The sequence below is a fragment of the Sphaerodactylus townsendi genome, linkage group LG03 (assembly GCF_021028975.2).
Source record: "Sphaerodactylus townsendi isolate TG3544 linkage group LG03, MPM_Stown_v2.3, whole genome shotgun sequence".
Lineage (NCBI taxonomy): Eukaryota > Metazoa > Chordata > Lepidosauria > Squamata > Sphaerodactylidae > Sphaerodactylus > Sphaerodactylus townsendi.
Genome location: NC_059427.1, coordinates 68915663 through 68937794, shown reverse-complemented (window position 1 = coordinate 68937794; position 22132 = coordinate 68915663). Strand labels below are relative to the sequence as shown.

The 22132-nt window shown below is 40.7% G+C and overlaps 1 protein-coding gene across 3 annotated transcripts in view; it reads right to left on the bottom strand.

Annotated features, from left to right (window-relative positions):
• The window catches only part of CACNA2D2 (calcium voltage-gated channel auxiliary subunit alpha2delta 2), a 719552-nt gene that overhangs the window by 73889 nt on the left and 623531 nt on the right, over window positions 1-22132 (bottom strand). For all 3 annotated transcript variants that reach the window (XM_048488253.1, XM_048488254.1, XM_048488255.1), the window contains one exon: window positions 18478-18527. In XM_048488253.1, coding sequence (XP_048344210.1) covers window positions 18478-18527 — 50 coding nt within the window. The remainder of the gene's footprint in view (window positions 1-18477; window positions 18528-22132) is intronic.

Here is a 22132-nt window from a genome sequence, read left to right as displayed (position 1 = left end):
TAAGGCTTTGCTGAGAGACAGGCTGATTAAATGCCATCCATGTTTATTTCTCCCACGGTATGTCTTGAGACAAATCCTTTCAAACAAGCATTAAAGGTGTTAGGAATTAAGCAGCCAATATTGAACAATAACACAATTGGGCGACAGTAGCCAAGAGATATTTTCCAGTTTGTATAACCTAATGCTCCAGATTCAATCCTGAGTTTGACAATCAATCAATAAACAAATAAGAAAACTATTCCTGATGGAGCTGCTGGTAAAAATTGGATAGGTTTTTTTAATCAACAAGAATAAGTTGATAGTGGATAGTTAGTGCATATATCTATGATTGTGGGTGCAGGCACACTATATGGTCAAATAGTATTTTTATCCATTGTCATTTACATCAAAGAACAATGATAAATTTCTTTTTTAAGCGTGCTAAGAATTTTTTTTAAAAAAAACTCTTATCACTTCCAAAAAGCTGGAGACCAAAGCTGAGGCTGAAATCTTGGGCACACTTATCTAGCAGTAAGCTGCGCTGAACATGTGTCAAAGTCATCACTTTTAACACAGTTACACAGCCTCAAAATGATTGAAACCTACATTATATGCTTATGTTAGCTTTGTGTGAAATTGAATTAAGTTAATTTTGTGATTAACTGTTTTGCATGTCTCATTTTTTATGGAAATGTCCCCTTCTAAAATTGCACTTTCCCCCTTCTCTATGAGCCTCATTCACAAGTCCAGGCAGCCAACAACAGTGCTGGGGCTGCGCCACTCTGCCTCACTTCTTGCAAAGAGACTTCCCAGTGTGAAGCCCAAGTGTGAAACCTTCCCTGCTGGCAAGGAAGCCCTGTTGGGCTTCCTAGACGTATGTCTGAATTTCAGCCTGCTGGCGTAGCATGCTGAATGGCCAGGAGGAAGCCAACTAACATAGACTCTTCCCCCAGCACTGGCTGGAGTTGGGTGGGTGGTATGGGACCCACAGTGGCTGCACGCTGCCAGATTCTCCCCTCCACCAAGGCAAGTGCCCCAGGGAGGGCAAATTAACTAGCACACTTCTCCCACAAGCAGATTCAGTCTCCTCTTTGGATGGGGCTCTTTGGCTCCATCTAGAGTTAGTTCAGATTCTAGTTGTGATTTTCCCATTTTTGCTTCCAAAGCATTCATAAATGCTTCCCCAAAATTTGTTCTTTGTGGAAATCCACACCTCCCTATTATCCACCGGGTAAATCCATGCCTCCCCATCACACCTGTTACCTCCCCACTCTCACTCTGCATTTTTCTGTGCATTTTTTTTAAAAAAACAACTACATAATGCATTATCATTAATGTGTTGTTTACGCACTTTACTGGTTTCCTTGAGCATTGCAAACAGGATTATGGCACCAAAAATTATTCCCCCTCCCCTCGTATCTTGCAGTGGGTTTCTCCTCACTGACCTTTCTCCTCCACTTCACAGAAGGAATGATAACACTCAGTGGTGGGATTCAAATCATTTAACAACCAGTTCTGGTTATGAGATTCAAATAATTTAACAAGTGGTTGTTTACAAGCACCCTTATAACAACCGGTTCTGCCGAAGTGATGTGAACCTGCTGAATCCCACCACTGATAGCACACAATTCCCACCCCCATCCAATAGATTAGTATTGGTGTATATCATTGTGCTGAACACACAAGCAAGGATTTCCCAAGGTCAGGTATTAAGAAGATGAACTGTTTTGGGCCTATAAGGTCAGTTGCAGCATATATTTGAGGTAAATTTGCCAATATCCAGATGATGGCTAGAGATCACAATAGATCAAAATTATTTCCAGGTGACAGAGATTAGTTCATCTGGAGAAAACAGTCACGTTGGAAGGTGGACTCTCTGGCATTATTCCTCATTATATCCTCCCCTCTCCAAACCTCATCCTCCCCAAGCTCCACCCCAAAAATATCTAGGTATATTCCAAACTTAATTTGAAGGCTGGTGATAAATATCAGGCCTTAAAACTTTGACTTCCATTGTCTAAGAAAATTCCATTCCATTCCTCATAAATGGACACACACAGTCATCCCATATTTATCTTTCACCAACATCCCTGTGACGCAGGTTAGGTTGAAGGAGAGCAACGGGCCCAAATGGATCGAGTGAGCTTCATGAGCTGAGCAGAGATTTACATCTAGGACTCCTTTGTCTAACTCTCTTAATTACTACTAGTAAACAATTGCAGCTCTTGATAAAAGAGACAGCTCATACTATAGAACCCTTTTCAGTGCCTACTTAGTTCTGTCTCCAGGGCAGAGCTTTCTAGAACAAAGATGGTCCAGGATATGGTGGATGAATTCACATATCTTCTGTCATCTTTATCCTGAAAAGGGTATAGTCAAACTCTCCTTGCCTTCCTTGAGGTTTATGCTTCCAAGAGCTTGTCCTTACAGGCTTACGGAAGCTTTCAGGTAATATGTGCTCAAACAGTTGATGCACTCTTTGCAAACAGTTTAAATATTCTATTTGGACAAGAAATTCAGCCCATCATTCTATGAGAAAGAAGAAGTCATATTTTTCTTGCTATATTGCTTCATGTAGTTTTTAAAAAATATTTAAAGAAGCAGAGGAGTGGGGAGGAAGGATCCATTCAGAAGACAAACAAAAGCTTGACATTTAATTTCCAGCTCTAGAATAATTTGAAGAATCCCAGATTCCTCTCCTTCTGTTTTTGTTTAATCAGAAGGGTTCAGATCATCTGACTGGCCCTTTGGAAGGACAGACAGTCACTTGAAGAGGCTGCACCAGGGGAAGAGGCCAGCATGCCACAAAGCCCAGTGAGAAGTCAGCCAGTCAGTTTCCTGGCAAGTCCCAGCAGAGCCTTCAAAGCTGCCAAGGAGGGAGTGTATGCATTGACCCACTCCTCAGTCTGTGGCAAGGCCTGCTGTGATGCTCCCAGTGAGAGGCAGCAGATGTTCCATGCGGGATGAAGTATTCATTAGAACAAGTCCCTGCTGTACATGTAATTATCAACTGTGCCCTGTTGCTCCCAATCCGTTTCTCTTCTCTTTCCAATGATGCCTGAAACTTTGAACAGAGCAGTGTGAACCAAGGGAAAAAACAGTGGTAATAGTGGTGCAAAAACTGTGTGATAGCTTCAAAGGAGTGCAGTTAAACTGAGATAAAAACACATCCACTTGTTGGTTTAGGGGTGATCGTGTTTCTGTACATAACTGGTGAGTGATTAAAACAGAGAATGGTGCATGAGTACAATTATTTCTGAATATATAATCCTACATCCATATGTGCATGCAATAACATGAACTTAAGAAATTGCCTTATACCGAGACAGATCACTGGCCCATCAATGTCAATATTATCTACTCTGACTGGCAGTACTTCTTCAGGTCTCAGGCGGAGGTCTTCTGCATCACCTACTACCTGATCCTTTTAACTGGAGAGCAGGGATTAAGCCTGGGACCTTCTGCACTGAAACCAGATACTCTACCAAGGAGCTATGATCCCTCCTTTAATTTGCATACTAACACAGGCATCCTCACACTAATCTACATAATTATGTTAGCTTGCGAGTAAAGGAACAGCATACAATATACCTCAGTATTGAAGATGGACGCATAGTACATGCACAGCTACATGCATCCTTACAAATAATAATGCTAGAATTACACATGACTTCCAGGAGCAGACGGGCTATTTAACTTACAGGGAAATATCCCAGTGGGCCACTGACCTAGGGGATCAGTGCTTGTGCTTGGAGCAAGAATAATTAAACTCTAGCAACTATGTCAGAGTCTTAAGGGCCTTTTGGCTCAGACCTTTCACTGGAAACTGGTATTAGTTCTCCAATTACAGTTTCTCATGCTGTTGCCAGTTTTCAGAAAGAAGCAATGGGCGAGCTATTACCCACTGCATGCACCTCTGAGTTGAGTGACCCCTGCAACACCTCCTTATCGAACTGCAGCTTAGGGCCATGTTCTCTTCCCAGTTTATTCCTGATAGTTGCATTAAAGTGCTCCAGCATTCATAAGCACTGATCGAGGTGCTCACAGCTGGCATGGCATTGTGTTCACTTACACTAGACTCCATATAAAGACTGACAGCTGCCTCACAAACGTTATCGCACTATTATATGCCAAGATAAAAGCAGCCACCATTCACTTCCTTAACACCTGTTCTATTAAGAATATCAGGTACTAGTCATGGACAGGCAAAAATCGGACATCTATCTAATCAAGGAATGAAGACCAGTCACAAAGACTGTCTGTGCCCATTGGCTAAGTTCACAAATGCTTGTTTGTTACCTGATTGTTACAACATCAAATGTTGACTTACAGTGTGAAGCAGCCATTACCCACCAAACATCACAAAAAGAGTTTTTCCATCAGTTAATACCTTTCGCTAGACATGGCTCAGATACAGAGGTACAGGTCCTCCAATAATAAATTGCTGAGTGATGCACAGTGTGGTCAAGGAGTCTGAAGATCAGTCTGGGATTGGGAATACCAGGTTTGCAATGCTCACTATCATGAACATCATTGGGTCAATCATTCTCTTTCTTGCAACCCAACCTACTTCCATGGATTTGTTGTCAGGATAAAATGTGGGAGGAGGACTACCCTAAACCCCTTTGATCAGTCCAAATCAGCCCAAAGTTACAGAAGGAGTCACTTAATTACTGTGTTAGATTGAAGGGATCTGTCTTGCACCTAGGATCAATTGCTACCTTGCCACCACTTTTTCTGCCTCAACAGACACCCTGGAGGTCTGTGACCTGGTGACTTATGAATGGTATGAAACTGGAAACAAGCATAAAGGGTTATGTTTCCTATGGTAACTATCCTATTTCTATTAACCTGTGTCTGTCTATGCAACGTGCTGCATTAGATCACAATAAGACCTGACTGTAGTATAAATAAGGTATCACTGCCAACAAATTTGTAAAAGTCTGTGAAGTTAAGAAAGAATACTTTAGGTATTTGATTCCATAGACAACCTAATTCTATCCACTTAGAAAAAGAGTCTTAAAGAAATCAAACAATTCTACCTGATATTTTAGAGACCTCAAGCATTATGGCCATTTATGCACTTGTGGTCTCCTTCGCATTGAGAGTACTTTGCCTTGAGGTTCGATTCTCAGCTAAGTAAATATTTCCCCTTCTTGGGAACTCACCCTGCTCTCAGATCAGAGAATCCCTGCAGTTTTTGAAACCTATTTAAGTGCAACATTTGCTCTCCCTTTGCAGGGAAAGTGAATGACATCACTGTGTGTTAAGCTTTCTTTGGGTTTTCTTGCTCCTCCCTGTCTTCCCCTTCCCACACAACAGCAATTTCTTCCACTCTTCAGGCCACTATTTCAAAATGATCAAAAAGGTTTTCTCTTTTTAAAAAATTAATGCAGAAGCTCTTTCACTGGAGTGATAGTCCCTTGAAATTGACATGAAATTGACATGGGCTAGCAAAGCAACACTAGACCAAAAATGGTAAAAAACAGAACAAAAACAAAACAAAACAAAAAAGGTGGCAGGCAACCTCCCCCAACAGAGGTTGCATTGAAAGAACAAGGAAGTGGCGGGCAGAAAAATGGTTGCTGGGCTATGCTAGTGACACTGCACAGGAGATAATCCCCGTGTAAACAAAAAACCCACAAGAAAAACCCACTGTGAAGCCAACAGCTGCAGGGTAAGTATACATGCATAAATGGCTTATGATTTCTTGCCATCCTTTAATGTAGTTTGAACTGGCAAAAGAGGGATCTGCTCATAAGTTGATTTAAATGAGCTGAAAGAAGGATAAGTAAAAAAATAAGGTAAGTAAATGTATTGGTTTTTTCCCCTCTAGTCCGGCATATGATCTGGTTATGGGTCAGAAACTACTTCAGTTGCTCTGCTGGATAACAGTTGCCAAGCAGCTATTGCTGCCTGATACAGAGATCACTTTTCACAATATTACACCAACTATGTTCATTCCTGGATCTTCCAAAGACCACCTCATTCAGCCCAGAATAACAGCAGGATGGGAGAACTGGGCATACAGAAAGCTATCTGAACCCAGTTGCCCCCTCTAATGACTCTCCAGGAGGGCCAGGAGAAACATAGCTGGATTTTATCTTATAGCCCCATTCATGGCGTATTCCCATAGGGAGGGGATCCTATGGTGTTCAAAAGTTTGGGGATGGTAGTCTGTAGTTTTGTAGCTCCTGTAGTCAATCCCCTTTTATAGTCTATTCTCCTTTGTAGTTTGTTTGTTTGTTTATTATATTTATATACCGCCCTCCCCCGAAGGCGGGAGGGCGGTATTATGTTATATTATTATGTTTAAGATACGATATTCTGTTATTGTGCTGTTATGTTATGATGTTATTCTGCTGTTGTGTTATGAAATGTTATTATGCTGTTATGTCATGATTACTGATGTTCTTGCATCTTTGATATTTGGTATTTGGGGATATGTTTAATGATGCCGCTGTTTTGCTGTTTTTATATCTGATTAGTTTTTTGATGTTATTTGCTTGTTGTTTGCCATCCTGAGCCCTATGGGGGAGGGCGGGGTATAAATCGAATAAATGAAATGAATGAATGAATGATTTGTTGCAGGGGAAGAGGAAGACAGGGGAAAGAGCTCTTTGCTCTGCTTCCTTTCTTCTGCAATTCTTCACATGTTCCCACCTGTTTTCAACTTCCCAATTTTCTATTCATATGTGAGTATGGTGAGGAAGGGGGATGCACGGAAGAAAGGGCTAGCTGCACTCTCAGTGGCTCTCCTCTTTTTTTCTTCACTTAGGCATTAATATATATACACACACACACATACATATAATTTAATTATATGTAATTTAATTATATGTAATTTAATTATATATATATATAATTTTCAGAGGCATTTGATATTGAATCTTTTTGGAACATTTGCCTGACATAGTAGTGTTCCTGGCTGTGTTGCTGGCTTTGATTCCATTTTACATGTTGGTTGTTTTTGGTTGAGATTTCTTATTTTTAAAACTGTTCGGTGGTGTTTTTTTTTTACAAAAAAATTTCAGGGATATAAAACTCCTTAATAAATAAACAAATAAAAGCCCTTAGGAAGTATCATAACAGTCAGCCTAAAATTCCTTAAATCTTTTCTCACACACAGACCAAGAAACAGAGCACGAGGGGAAAGGGCACATTGTATGCTATTTACACGAGGTTGAAATGCAGATGCATCATTGTTTTGGGTCACTTTCGACATCTGAAGATTACTTTTACCTACCACAAAGATGCAAGCAAGATGTAGAGAAAAAAATGAATGAAATTTTATAATGCCAAACAAACAAAATAATGTATCACACACAGAAAATCTGGTGTTCCCATCAGGCCCAGATATTATCAGTCAAGACAGAGATACATTTCTTTTACTGCCCCATCTCTCAACTTTTAGGCCTATACAGGGGAAAGAAGACCGTCAGCGTTTTTGCTATATGGGCTCTTCCTTGATCTTATATAATAGAACTGGGTCAGGGAGAATATCAGGATTCAAGCTGGTTTCTCTCCTATGAAAATTCCTGATGTTGGTGACGAGGGCCATTGTAGGAAAACTAACAAAGGATGAAAAGAGACTGTGCTCAAAACAGAGCTGGAAAAGAAGGCAGACAACCTCATTTAACTGAAGGCTGAATTGATATGTCACCTAAAGTTCCTGCAATTGAACAGAAGTAGCCTTGGAGGCTAAAAGTGGAGAAATGGTCTAGGAAGGAGCTGTTTAATCATTTTCCCTCAGGACATTTTCTCCCTCTGTTTGTCTCTGTCTGTTTTGTTTAGAGGATGATGCAAACTGAAAAAAACAACAGCTGGGGTGGGGTGGGGGTTAAATCATCCCATCCCACCCACAATTTACCTGGTTATACTCTTCACATCCTCAGATTGCCCTCGGTTTTAAAAAATAACCAAAACCATTGGGGAAAAGGTACATGTGACCGTGTGTTACACAGTAATAAAAAATCAGGCAAGATTTTCAAGGTGACATCAGGGACTTTTGAGAGATAATGGGCTACAAGGCTGGGAGAATCCCACCAGATGGCACTCTTGCATTGTTCTGTCTTATCTCCCTCTGCTCTATGAAAAATGAATCAGCAACCCAGAGGGGAAGCTCCTGTCAAAATCCTGACTCATGTCACCAGAAATAAATATTCAGTAATGAGCTATTAACCTTTATGGTTCCCTGAGGGGGAGTGGGGAGGGGATGTGCTAAATACTTTGCTATAAAATTGTGCAGGATCCTGCTGAGCTCCATCCTGCCAGGGTGTTTTCAGGCCACAGGCTCTACCATGGAATTTCAAGGTGGGCCTGGCTTAGTGCTGGTTAAGAGGAAGAGTTGAACTAAGGTTGCCACAAGTGGAAATAAATGTCTTGCAGCCTGTGCTTGGCATGAAGGAAACAGAAAAGAGACGTGATTGGTTCTGATGAGCTTTAAGTGGTAGTATATAGGCAGAGGAAGAGATTCAGTGATTGATTCGGTCTCTTTGCTGTCTATTCTAAATAGCATCCTCATGTCCTGATCTTACCTCCTTAGATCTTCCATTCTGGCACTGTAGCACATCTGCAACCACAGATTTTCAGGAGGCCAGAAAGGCTATCTAGTTAACTTCCCAACAGCTGCACATGTATGCACCAGCCTGCCACTGATACGCTTGAATCATAAATATCTTTCCACTGTTCTCTAACTACAAATAGACATGACGATTTCATTCCCTGCAAGATTCCTTTGTCAATCACCTGTGGTGTCTACTTAGTTTGTTACAGTTTACTAGAGATGTGCAATCAAAAACTGCTGGTTCATCGTGAACTTCAGCCACCTTGTGGAGTTCCTGGGAATTTGCACCTCTTTTGCACATCTCTTCCGGCCTCTTTTTCCTTTCATTCTTCTGGTCCACGATAAATTTTCCCATTCTCTCTGCTTCCCTCAGTTTTCTCTTATTTTTCCTCATATTTTCCCTATTTTTCCATCCTCTCTGCTTCCCTCATACTTTCTGTTTCCAAACCTCTACTATTCCCACAACTTCCTCCCAAGGTTCTTCTGCTTGCTCTGCAGCTCTGTGACATCAGAGCCGCTCAGTTATAGAAACTTCCTCACCAATAGCACCAAACGCCCCAGGGCAGTTGGGCTTCCGTTTACGCCGACTGCACTCCACTGTTTTTGGCCCATGTGGAATCTGCCTTTGTGAAGGGGAGTACTCTCATCTGAGCTGATCTGCCATTTTGCCCACCTCCCTCTCTGTTGTTGGTATGCAATCGCCACTTTAGGAGGCTGTATACTGCTTTGAGTGTTTTTGTGGCCATCTGTGATCTAACGTTATTTGCAGACCTGCCTCCATTAAACTAGGTGGCTGATAAGGAAAAGGAAGCAGTCTGCCATTGGGATCGGTCTGCCATGCTGAGCAGTGAACGTCAAGTCTTGCAGGCGGTTTGGGAGGGAAGGGAGCAAAGAAGGCAGAGGTGGCAGCCAGCAGGAAGAAAGACAAGGAAGACCAGCAAGAGTCCTGTTAATTACTCCACCCTTGTAAATTTCCCTGGGTTCTCTGTTCCATCAGTGGACCTTAAATGAAAGACAAAAAAAGAAGAAGCCAGTGGGGGAACCTCCCCAAACCTTCTTATCATCCTGAAATGGTGACCAGTAGAGTTGGAGGGTGATGGAAGGTGGGGAGGAGTGAGACAATCCTAGGAAACCTTAACACACAGTCATCTCCTTCACTTTTCCTGCAAAGGGAGAATAAAAGAGCTTTAGGAAACCAAGGGATTATCTGATCTGAGAACAGGTGAGGGCCAAAGAGAGGAAAACGTGTATAACCGAGAATCAAACCTGAAGGGAATATACATGCAAAGTGAAGAAAACCGCAAGTGCAAAAATGGCCAGTGCATCTGACAAACTCTTTAAGTGTTGCTTGAAGCCTGCTGTGGAAACAAGAAAGAGTTTGAGTTTGAGTTTACTTATTGCTGATAGCCAAAGGCCATTGTGATTGTAACATAAACTAGAAACATAAGGAGCCCCTTGGTCCTACTCCACTTTGGAGCCACTATAACTCTATCTTCCCCAGGTGGCAAAACTTTGTCCTTCACTGCATTACTGTTACATGTTAGACATTTGTCTTATCAAGAATGTACTTGGAAAGGTTATATTTTCCCTTTTTTCAGGATAAGAGATTAATGCAACTTAAATTAATTTTCTCCCCTGTCTACTTCTGCAGATTTTTATTAGAATGCGGCATACGACAGCTGCCTAGAACTTAACAGCTTGAAAATGATCCATGTGATGGCTGTCATATTGGCTGATATGTTGAAAATATTAAGCATTAAAAGCAACAGCTAGAGCTGCATCTAACCAGCCAGGTTTCTCCCTGCTACACTGTTATAAAATTCATGTGTTTCCTACAATGGCTTTGAAGACTATGGGAAAAGTCCATAAAACAGCTGTATTCAATTGATGCCCATGAGACCCTCAGTTCAGGGGACACCTCTTTGAGTGTGTGTCCAAAACCAATGGTTGGTCCCTTGTCTCTTCTGGATTCTGAATCCTTACTTTGCTAACCTGGCACTACGCTTTCCCTTTGCCTCTTTCTTTCTTTCTTTCTTTCTTTCTTTCTTTCTTTCTTTCTTTCTTTCTTTCTTTCTTTCTTTCTTTCTTTCTTTCTTTCTTTCTTTCTTTCTTTCTTTCTTTCTTTCTTTCTTTCTTTCTTTCTTTCTTTCTTTCTTTCTTTTCACAAATGAACAAATTAATAAGCCATGGTCACAGAATTCAAAATAATAAAATTCTATACAATTTCAATTTCCCAATGATTTTTTCCCTACAAATATCAGCAATCTACTATTCCTTTCATAAAACTTCATGCTAGGACTTAAACTTGTTTTCATCTTTACACCTCTATGTTATCAAGTTAAATAATGATTTAATCTTCCATCTTCTATACTATCCCTCTATATTAGTTACTTATTAGCTATGTGTTACTTCCCCCTAAACAATACACTACTTCTCCATTAGTGCTGTAAACATGTTGACAGATGTTGAAGATCTTTTCTGCTTTTAATATAATTCACCAGTGGGTCCCAATCTTCTAGAAAGGTATCCCAATTCTTGTATTTCATGAACGTGGACAATTGATCTATTCCTGCATATTCCGTCATTTTATTTATCCAATCTTCCATTGAAGAGATTTCCAATTCTTCACTACTAAAATTCTTGCTGTAGATATCATCTACATACCAATTTATCATTTCTCTTACTACTACCAGAATCAAACATATTTAACAGAAACATCTCCAATCTTATTATAAAATCATATCCCAAAATACTTTTCCTTAACTTATAAATATCAAACCAAAAATGTTTGTCCTTCTCACATCCCCACTGCATATGAATAAAAGACCCTTTCTCTTGTTTGCATCTCCAACAAATATCAGATACCTTTACATACATTTTTGCTAGCTTTACCAGATACAGGTACCAATGGTAAAACATCTTGTAAACATATCTTTTATATTTGTACAACATGGAAATTTCAGATCCCCCCCCCCCAAATTTTGTCCCATTCTTCTGATTTAATAATTATACCTATATGTCTTGCCCATTTTATCTTTTTTCTTTCTGTTTCTACTTCCATTGTTAATAACAATTTATACATCTTTTTAGCTAAGAATTTCTCTCCTTTACACAAAGGTTCCCACTCTTGTATTTCAAAGCCAATTTTCTCATCCTGTTTGAACTTTTCTCTTAGTTGATAGTACAAAACCCATTGGCATTGTTCTGTCTTAATTAACATTTCATCTCTATCTTTTAATTTCTGAGTCCATCATGTTTTTCAAGATATCCCTATATCTCAAATAACCTGTATTTCCTCTGCCTTTTTAATAAAACTGCTTTGTGTGGACATGCGTTTTTAACATTGTCTTATTTTTATATTTTACCAAACTTTCCCTACTGCTCTTGTTATGAAATGGCCATTAAATCCTTTACGTATTTTATCTTTTTGTACCATAAAAATACATGCCATTCAAATGACAAATCATGGCCTTCCAAATTAATTTTTTTGAGTAACATCCAATCTTTGAACCATACCATAGCCACCACTTGGTAGTAAAGGTTGAGATTTGGTAAGCCTAAATTTCCACATTCTTGGCTATCACAAAGATTCTTGGCTTCTTCCCTTTCCACATGAAATTTAAAATATCTTTCTTCCAGATCTTAAAACATTTTATCTCACTGATTGTGTTGTATAGATATCTTCTATCCATTTCTGGAAATGTTCTCCACATTCCGTATAGCTTATTACTTTTGTCATAAATTTCCAATATAAATTGTCAAAGGCCTTTTCTGCATCTAGGAAGATTAAAACCACTTGCTTTTTAACATGTTTATTTAATATTCAATAATATTACATTGTCCCTCAGTTGACTATTTAGAAGAATATCGCACTGCTCTTTTCCAATAATATTGTTCAATACCACTTTAAATTTGTTTGCAACAAATTGCTGCAAATAGTTTGTAATCTGTGCTTAATAATGAAATACATTGATAATTTTTATATTACTGAGGTCTTGGTCTTCTTTTGAGATTAATGTAATTGTAGCCTCTTCAAAACTTTCATCTTGGCTTTTGAATTTCTCTTCAAAATGTCATCCCTTGTTCTCTTTTTGGAGAAACAGATCAAAACATCTCTCTCTCTCTCTCTTTTTCTGCCATTTTATTATTTTACTTATATCCTTCCTCTGTATCCATATCTTTTCAAAGATTTTTAAATAATTTTATTTCTCACATTTCTTCCTTCTTTCATACTCCCCACAGTCTTAATATATTTTCTTTTTGTTTCAGTTCCATTATTACCATCTGATTCTCCAATTTTTCCATTTCTCCTTCTAAATTTTTCATTTTATATTCCATTTTTCCTTTTTGCTCATTTCCTTACATTCCTGTGTTTACTTCTTCCTAAATGTTCTTAATTTGTGTCATATCCTTCTTTAATTCCATTGTTTCTTCATCTATTTTATTAAATTTAGCCTCAGATCTCGTCAACTTCCCATCTATTAAAACTAGCCATTGTTTCTTTTTACACAGAGGTCATCATTTTCAATACTTGGTCCAACTTTGCATCAGTCTCTAATTTATTCAACTTATACAGTATGCTGTTTTTCCTTAGCTTTGACATTGTATTGTTTTACAAGCAACTTTGTAAATTCCCTTATCAATCTATTCCCTTATCAATCTATTCCCTTATTCCCTTATCAATCTATTCCCTTATCAATCTATTCCCTTATCAATAACCGTTGTTCCTGCTGGTTCAAACCCAGAAGTTCTCTCACCCTTTACACAGTCTTTAAGTTTATCACTTCCCCTTTTTAAAAAGTCCAATTTAATTTCCTTTTGATTGACTGTTAGAATCTTCCTTCAGTATGTCTTTTGTTTGCCAAGTCTCTTTCATTTATCTTCAACTACTTCTCCACTTGGCCCATCTTTCATCATGTTGTGTCTTATACTTTCAAAATCAACTCCTGCAACTTCTCTCTTTGTTGCTTCTCCCAACACTTGTCTTACAGAAGTGTCTCTCAGTCACACCCACCTCCTTTCCTCTTGTGACACACCATCCATTTCATTTCAAAACCATTTTTGTAGCATCCAAAGATGCTTCTTGGGGAAACTGCAAGACGGCCAAACAACAGCTCACCTTCATTTGGTAGCTGTCTGCACATGCACCCGGTGCCCTCAGTTTTCCCAGTGTGGGCTCCTCCAAACAAGATACCCAGGCTTTCCAGGTAAGCAAATATTGCTCTGACTTCTCCCCCTTGTTTGGGAAGAATAGGTGGAGTCCCATGGGATAACAAAATTAAATCCAAAGGTGAGTTCCGAGCTTGCATCTAGCTTGGTCTTGCTCGCAACTGGAAGTCTGCCTAGCCAGTTGTACCTCCTGACACAGCTTCTTGGCTGCCAAGGACACCTCCCCTTCTACCACTTCTCTTCAGGGCATACTCATGTGTCATATTTTCCCCTGACAGTTTTTAGATAGACAGCAATTTTAGGGAAAGGTTTTGTGTTTTATTACTGCTATGTTTCTAATTCTGTATTTTGTTATCATTGCCATTGTCCTGTATTGCTTAGATCCTTTGGTTTATTTTTTTGTTAGCAAATTAAAAATCCCTTTTGTTTAAGAGCCTTTCCCCCTCATTTTTCTGAGTGCTGATCTGAATCTGCACCTCTACATATATAAGCAAAGTGTTCCCAAGTCTTTAAGCGATTAACAGTACATGTGCTTAGCCAGTGCTTGGAGGGGGATACCTCTGCACATTACTGGCCTGGCACATATGTACTAATTTGAGTAACATGACAAGGGAGAAACTATGGATTATTCACTTACAGAGAGAATTGACAGGCTCATTCCATAAACTATAAACATTTCTAACATGCAATGCCTTTGTTTCAGTTTAGGTTTTTCCTTTCTCCATTTCTTTGGTTTATTGTCTGCTTCTCTCTTCCCTCCTCCCCCCCACTCCCCATTTCCCGTTGGCTTTTGGCCTGAAGATTTAGGCATCATTTGAATGGAAAGCTATTAGCTCTGCCTCGTCACCCCATTTTCAGAGCACTAATAACTCATCCCAAGCTCCCTCTTTTGCACACCACTTGTCGACTCTAATAGCTTGATAGATCGAGCAGTTTGGTTTGTTCTTGTGCATGCTGCTGATTCAAGCACGAAGTGGTAATAACTAGCCATATAAATACAAGTCCACATAACAAGCACATGTTTTCTCCATGGACAAATCTGCGCTGGAGCACATTAGGCTATTAGTCAAGCAATATGTGAATATGTATGTTTCCAAGGGTGAAAGAATATAAGATTGTACATAGGGAGGATAGGGCTCTGTAATTCAGGAAGAACTGGTGCTGGAAAAACAAGGTCATATGAGTTAGTAATGAGGATTATCTGCTGAACAGTGTGCTCAGTGTCTGAATCTACAGTAGTGGTCTGCTCACAGCACGGCTTTTGATGCAATCAACTTTGGGTAAGAACAATTCCATAGCTCAGTGTCAGAGCACATATTTTGCATGTAATGATCCTGATGTGGACTTTATCATGCTGGGGGCAAGACTAGCCCCTCTTCCCCTCCCCCCGCAGTCACTTCCACTTTGGGTAAAATCCAGTCCCCCTCTCTCTAGCATGGTTGCCTGAAGCCAACTTTGCAAGGGGATTGTTCAATAGCATGTCAAGGAGCCACACAGGTGGCTGAGGACTTGCGTAGACTCTCTTCAGTTAAACAACACTTTATTTGTCCAAGGCACAAACTCAGGGTGTTTCCATAGTCAGGATCTAGGGACATGAAGGAGAATAAACAAAAAGGCAGGTTTTATCTGAAGTACTAACAATCCATGATGCATCTGATCTGGGTAGATGCAAGATGCCCCAGCCCTAGTGCAACTGAACCCGCCTTTCACATCATTCTTTTCTTGGAGTTCCCAACCAAGAGGGAGTTCCCAATCAAGAGGGGGGAAAAAACCAAAGGAGGCCCCAAATGAAAGAACAACCCCTCCCCTTATCAAACCTTACCCCCATGTGTACTCAGGGGCATCCAGCCAATCTGAGTGTTAAGTTGGAGTTATCTCTTTCAGCTGGAAAGGATGTCCTGTTCCAGCAAAGAGCATCTTTTCCCTTCTTCCTAGTCATGAAGGCACCCAGACCTTTTCCTGTCATCATAATAATCAAAGAATCTTCTGTCTCCACCACCACTGACCTGTCATCTCACTGCAAACTCCAACTTTATCATCAGGCATCACCAGGTAAGACACAGCAAGACTGGGAAAGCAAGGGACAACAAGGCCGGGAAAGACCTCTCTGTGTTCATGGAGAGTTTCTACTAGCAACTAAATCATGGGCCAACAGTCTGGCCCAGTGAAAGAGCTGCTTACTTTCATGAAAATGTACTATTTCCTCTGATTTAGTAGAAGAAAGTGTATTGTACATTTTGCACAATTCACACAGACTTGGCCAATGCCCTCTTGTGGTATAAACAACCAGCAACTTTGAGGATAGATGCAAAATCACTGCTATGGCCCTGTGTGACTATCTCTCTTCCTATGCACCATCAAAATTTTTTTGTTCACATCAAGGGCTTCAGCAGGTGCCAGTCTGCAAACAGGCAAAATTAACAACTGCCCAGATACACGTTTTCTCCATTGTAGTCCCCATCTCTTGCCCAATAAGGTCAAGAAGGCCCCACTCTTTTTGCTTTCTGTGAATTATGCAAAACTGAATTACTCAAGAGGGCCTTTTTGCAAAGGTAATAGGGTTGCACTGTATCAAATGGTTTACAAAGTTACTTGGATAAATGATTAGGGACTGTGGTTTATACTGCTGTGTACAGCTTACTGAAAGTAGGATTCTATTGAGAAATTTTTGCACTGCTTAATGTGCCATGTTAATGCTTAGTTTGTGTTTCAGTTCTTTCCAGTTGGTTCCAGATTTCTACAATACTAATGAATTGGTTAATGAAAGTTAACTGTTCTAACTCACTATGTTTAATCCACTTTGAGTCTATGTAAGAAAGACAAACTATAAATAATGTAAGTAAGTAGGATTCAGCTACTTAATACACATGTGCCATCAGATCCATAAGGTCATTAGCAGCCCAATCCAGATGGGATTGTGGTGGAATGGACTGTTGGAATGGTGCAGGCCCGTGACAATGCATTTGCCCACCCCACCAACATAAGTGGCACTTATGCTGGTGGAAAGAGCAAAAAGCCTCCCTGGCAGGTGGACACTCTGGAACTCCATGGTGCCCAACTCAGAAGAGGCTTCAGCCCCCAGAGCTGTGTCAGCGTAAAGGTGAATGCAAGCACAGCTATGGGTAGGCTAGAGCAGGGGTCTGCAACCTGCGGCTCTCCAGATGTTCATGGACTATAATTCCCAGCTGGCAGGGGCTGATGGGATTTGTAGTCCATGAACATCTGGAGAGCCGCAGGTTGCAGACCCCTGGGCCAGAGGCATTCCCGGGGATGGAGCCAACAGTACTCGGCTTCCACCGGCATGGCCTTTTAACTTACACTATAAAAACATGTGGCATAAGTCATTTTTAAAATGGAGATTAAGCAGGCATTTCCCAATCCATTGGAGGAGCCTCCCCAGCTGCTGTGGAGCTCCCCCTCATCTGGATTGGGCTGAAAGTTAAATTCTGTGTCTTTTTAGGATGAACATGCAATTTACCCCTAATTATTTTTTATTTATTATTTATTTCAACTTTTATACCGCCCCATCCCCGAAGGGCTCTGGGCGGTGTACAACAGACAGTCACATATAAAGATAAAACGACTAAAACCTTTAAAAGCAGCGATAAAAATAAAGTCTAATAAGTAAGAATGGCGTCCAGCAGCCCCATTTTTCCAAAATCCTCTCTCAAGAGGGAGGAACGGCAAGTCCCAAGATGGCAAGAGGCCCAGATGTAAAGGACCGGGGGGGGGGGGCACCATCAACGGCTGGTCCCTCCAAAGGCCCGGCGGAACAACTCCGTCTTACAGGCCCTGCGGAATTCAGTGAGGTTCCGCAGGGCCCGGACAGCTGGTGGAAGAGCGTTCCACCAGGCCGGGGCCAGAGCTGTAAAGGCCCTGGCCCGCGTGGAGGCCTGCCGTATCATTGAGGGGCTAGGGACCACCAGTAAATTGGCCTCCGCTGAACGAAGAGGCCGTACAGGGACGTATGGGGTGATGCGGTCTCGAAGATACGAGGGCCCCGGGCCGCATAAGGCCTTAATGTAAGACATATTGAAGAAGGAAATGTTGTTAGCTTTTTTCTGTCATGAGGTGAGCTTTAAAAGTCACATAATTTTCTGTCATCCATTCTGAATCATGCATATGTTCTAGAACTGAAATATTCTGTATAAGAATCACCAATCTACTCTGTTCACTCTACTAGCACGACAAAGATATTGGGTGCATCTTCAGCACTCAGTGGCTTTCTTTGGAATGGTGTGAAAGGCCTTTGCACTATTGGCATTTAGAAGGGCTAGTGATGACTTTGTTTTGAAGAGTATGTTCTGATATCTCCATAAACCTTACGGACAGGATTAGTCAAGATTCTGTATTTCTAGGACAAATTTCTGTATATTTTTAGGTGTTTTTAAATATTTCTTAGTTTTTATTGTTACACATACTATAAGATGCCTAACTGCATGTATGTTTAATAACAAACTTCCAAAAAGTGGAGACTAAATTTTGTCCACTTCAGTTCTTTCTTTCTTTTGTAAGATGAGGATGGCATCTGTTGAAATAGGTTACTATTGGTCTGGTGTATACATGTGTGTGTGTGTGTGGACCATATTCCTTTAATACCAAAATTACACATAATATACAAGCAACCTAATGAAAAAAAACATTTCAAGAAAAGTCATTTGTTTACATCCTTTGCCATATATTATGCAGAATGGTAGGTTAGAAGGAGGCAGACTTTCTTTAGGTTAGAAAGAAATGTTGGACTCACCAGCGTTTTTTCTTACCTGTGTGTTAATTCGAATGGCCCCAATAGATGGAATTTCAAAGTAATAACCTTTTTAAAAAGGGGAAAAAAAGAAGATAGTGAATTTCACAAACATATCAGCATGTTGCCTTTGTACTCATTTTTAGTCCCATTTCTGCCATGCTATATTGTTAACCAATTCACATTCAAACACCAAATTCTGGCCACAGTCCAACCTAAAGATGTGCAGTTATGCCCAATGACTGGAAGGCCTCTTAAAGATGATTGTCCTAGATATTGATTTTAGTACCCAGATTCATATGACAAAGCCTTACTGGCATTTGTCAAATAAATGTCATTGGCAACATATTTCTAAGATAACATGTTACAAAGCTAGAACCTTGTATCAAAATGGAATCCCCTGGTTCCATTAATTATTAATTGGGTTGCCAGTTCTGGAAAATATCTAGAAATGTTGGGATTGGAGCCTAAGGGGGGGATGTTGTGGGGGGGGGGAACTTCAATAGAGTATGATGCCATGGAGTACACCTTTCAAACTGGCCTTCCAAGGTCTACTGTTGCTTGTAGATCAGTTGTCATAGTAGTAGTTCTCCAGCTACCATCAGGAGGTTTGCAACCCTAATAATTAATATGAAACTATTCACTTACATGTAGAAGAAGAAACATTTTCCTGCCTCAAGAAGCTTACAATCTAACATTTAAATCCTCAGAAGAACTAACCCCTTCTGAAACCAGTGAGGGTCTCCCAACAACAGCATACCCGCCCACCCAGTGTGCCTTCCATGGGGGGTTGCAGGATCTGTAAGGATGATTTTTACAGCACAGAGATTTTCTTCAAGTGAGGAAATCTCTAGTCCACTTCTCCCTTAGTTAAATGTTCGCAATTCAACCTGACCAGCTGCCTGATTTCTTTTTCAAGTGTCATTAGAATATGTACGCCAGGTAGCAGGTGGGGAACCAGTCATCACACAGCATTCCCTGCCCCGGAAACACAGGGAAGGTTCTGCAACTGCTGCCCAGTTCAAGGGGAGCACAGCATAACAGAAAGGGCACAAGGCAAACCACTGTGTAGTAATAGTAATGATCACTATGCTCACTTAGCATCCAAGGTTCTCAAAGCTCCCATCTGTTGTTCTATTCACCTATCTATGGCATCCACCTAGCACATTAGCTGACTACCGTACAACTATCTCTCCATCTTTAGCAACTGTGAACTGACAGTGTTATCGATCTCTCTGTCAGAATCTGTCTACTTAGATACCATATCTGTTCAGTAGGTCCCATATGAATGCTACGGTTATGGATGATGTTTCAATCTCTCTCTCTTCCCCTCTAGTTCACATGTTTACACACATTCATCACCAGTAAATGACTTAGAAAGACATTATGCTCATTTGATTTTGCAGATAGGAAGCCATAACCCCATAAATATTGAGAAAATTAGCAAGGACAATAATCTTAAAGGCGAACCCCACATTGATCCACTTATTGTTGCTTTATCCAAGAGAACACATGCTGTCTCAATGATAACTTGTAGCTCATCCCTGTCAGTTATCTCATTCCTGCATCCCATTCTTTTAACTGAGACAGAACAAGGGGGCAGTGTGCTCCTTGCATGCCTTCCTTCTTCTGGTTGCTGCACTGACAATGGTAGTCAGCAGTAGCAAACCACAAGGCATTCCCTTCCTGCATCTGCCAAAACTCTTTTCACTCGGTGTTAGATGCTCCTGCTGTCTTCAGTGGAACTCCTCCCTCTGTGTGATGTCACTGCTGCTCTCAAAGCATCTTTGATGTCAAAAGCAGAGGTCTGGGAGACTCACAGCAGGAGGCAACAAAGCTCTCTAGAAACAAAGACTCTCCTCCTCTTCCTTGTGCCCTTCAGAACAAAGGGCACAAAGAGAGCAAAGCCAAGAACAGAACCTTCATCTAAAGGGGTCTGTAACAAATACGTTTTCAAAAGGTCACCGAGAAAATGGAGACAAGCAACGGAAAGCTGCAGTTGGTCATATATTTGAAAACAAACAAAACAAAGGCAGGAGTATCTTGCTGGTTCAAATGCTTGCCCCAAACGTGTGCTTTTAAAGGACCTCTCAGAAGCAGAGAAACAAAAGATTACATAAAAATGCATGTAACATCATCCCAATTGGCTTTGGGACATTAATGTCAAGTGGAACCAGTGGTATTAGCAGGGGGTACTGTACTTTTGAAACAATCCCATAGGGGGAAAGCACTCAGAAGGAGGAGACAGAGTTTCACCACACACATGCAAATAACATCTAACTTGTATTTTAGGGCTTACTTTTTAAAACAAAAGTGTTGGGTTTATGTCGTCAAGAAATTATGCTTTCTAACCTGAAAACCCTTCTAACTAATGCCAGATGAGTACAGATTGGCTGTGATTGTGCTGGGATATATGGGAGAGGTGCCTTGTGTATGTGCTGAGCAAGCAGAGATTCTAGACTGGCAGCTGTGAGAGTCTAATGTAGCCAGAAAAACAAAATGTCCCATGGCACTGGAAAAAAGCTAACAAATGTACTGTGGCATAAGCTTTCATACTCAAAACCGCACTCTTCTTTATGATGACTTCAAATGACTTGGAGCTGAGCTACAGCTTCTAGGGCTAAACCCTGGCAAGCCCTGGCTCAGTACAAATTAATTAACCTCACTATCAATTAATTAATCAAAGCAAATGGTTGAGGCAGGAAACAGTTGTGCCTCTGGTGTAGAGCTCTCCAAGCCTGTTCAACGAAATGCTGCAAGTGGAGGTTGAGGATTGCTTCTGACATTATGTAACTTGATGTGTTCCGGGAAAAAACAACATGTAAGGAAGTGACCAGAAAATGGCAGCAGACACATGTCTGATAAGAGTTTGTGACAAAAATCTAGCAAAGGCCTAGGAACCTTCTCTTTGCATCTCATCTTTATATATGACAAACAGGCACAGGAGAAGGCCTCAGGAGGCTACTGTTGACATTACTACTCTGAATCATTTTAGTAGCATTTTTAGTGTGCCTTATAATATTTGCCTCATACATACTCAAAACACCCTGATAGTAGGGTGCTGGGAAATTTCTGGAGATTTGAAGGTGGGACCAGGAGAGGGTGGGGTTTGAGGAAGGGAGGAACCATCATAGAGTCCAACATCCAAAACATCCATTTTCTGAAGGGAAACTGATCCCTGTAGTCTGGAAACAAGTTGTGATTCTGGGAGCTCTCCAGGCCCCATTTGGAGGTTAAAGATCTTAGGCCATCACTCTATGAGATTTCTGCACCTGGCTGCCTATGAAACAGCCACTCAGGTCCATTACTTTCTATCCAGCTAATTAATGAAAAGAATAGGAGTTTGGAATATGCTGCAGTGGGGGTGAACCTGTGGCACTCCAGATGTTCATAGACTACAATTCCCATCAGCCCCTGCCAGCATGGCCAATTAGGATGATGGGAATTGTAGTCCATGGACATCTGGAGTGCCACAGGTTCACCACCATGGTGCTAAAGCATCCGTTTTGATTCCTTTATTTACCTGACCACAATTTTATCCGTTGTCAACCATCTGCGGCAATGCAGTAAATGTAAGGAGCCAGGTGATGCAAATGCAGGTGCTTCATAATGAATTTCTTTCTTGCTTTCTTGGACTGTATGATTTAAGTGCAACTTAAATCAAATTGCTTTAA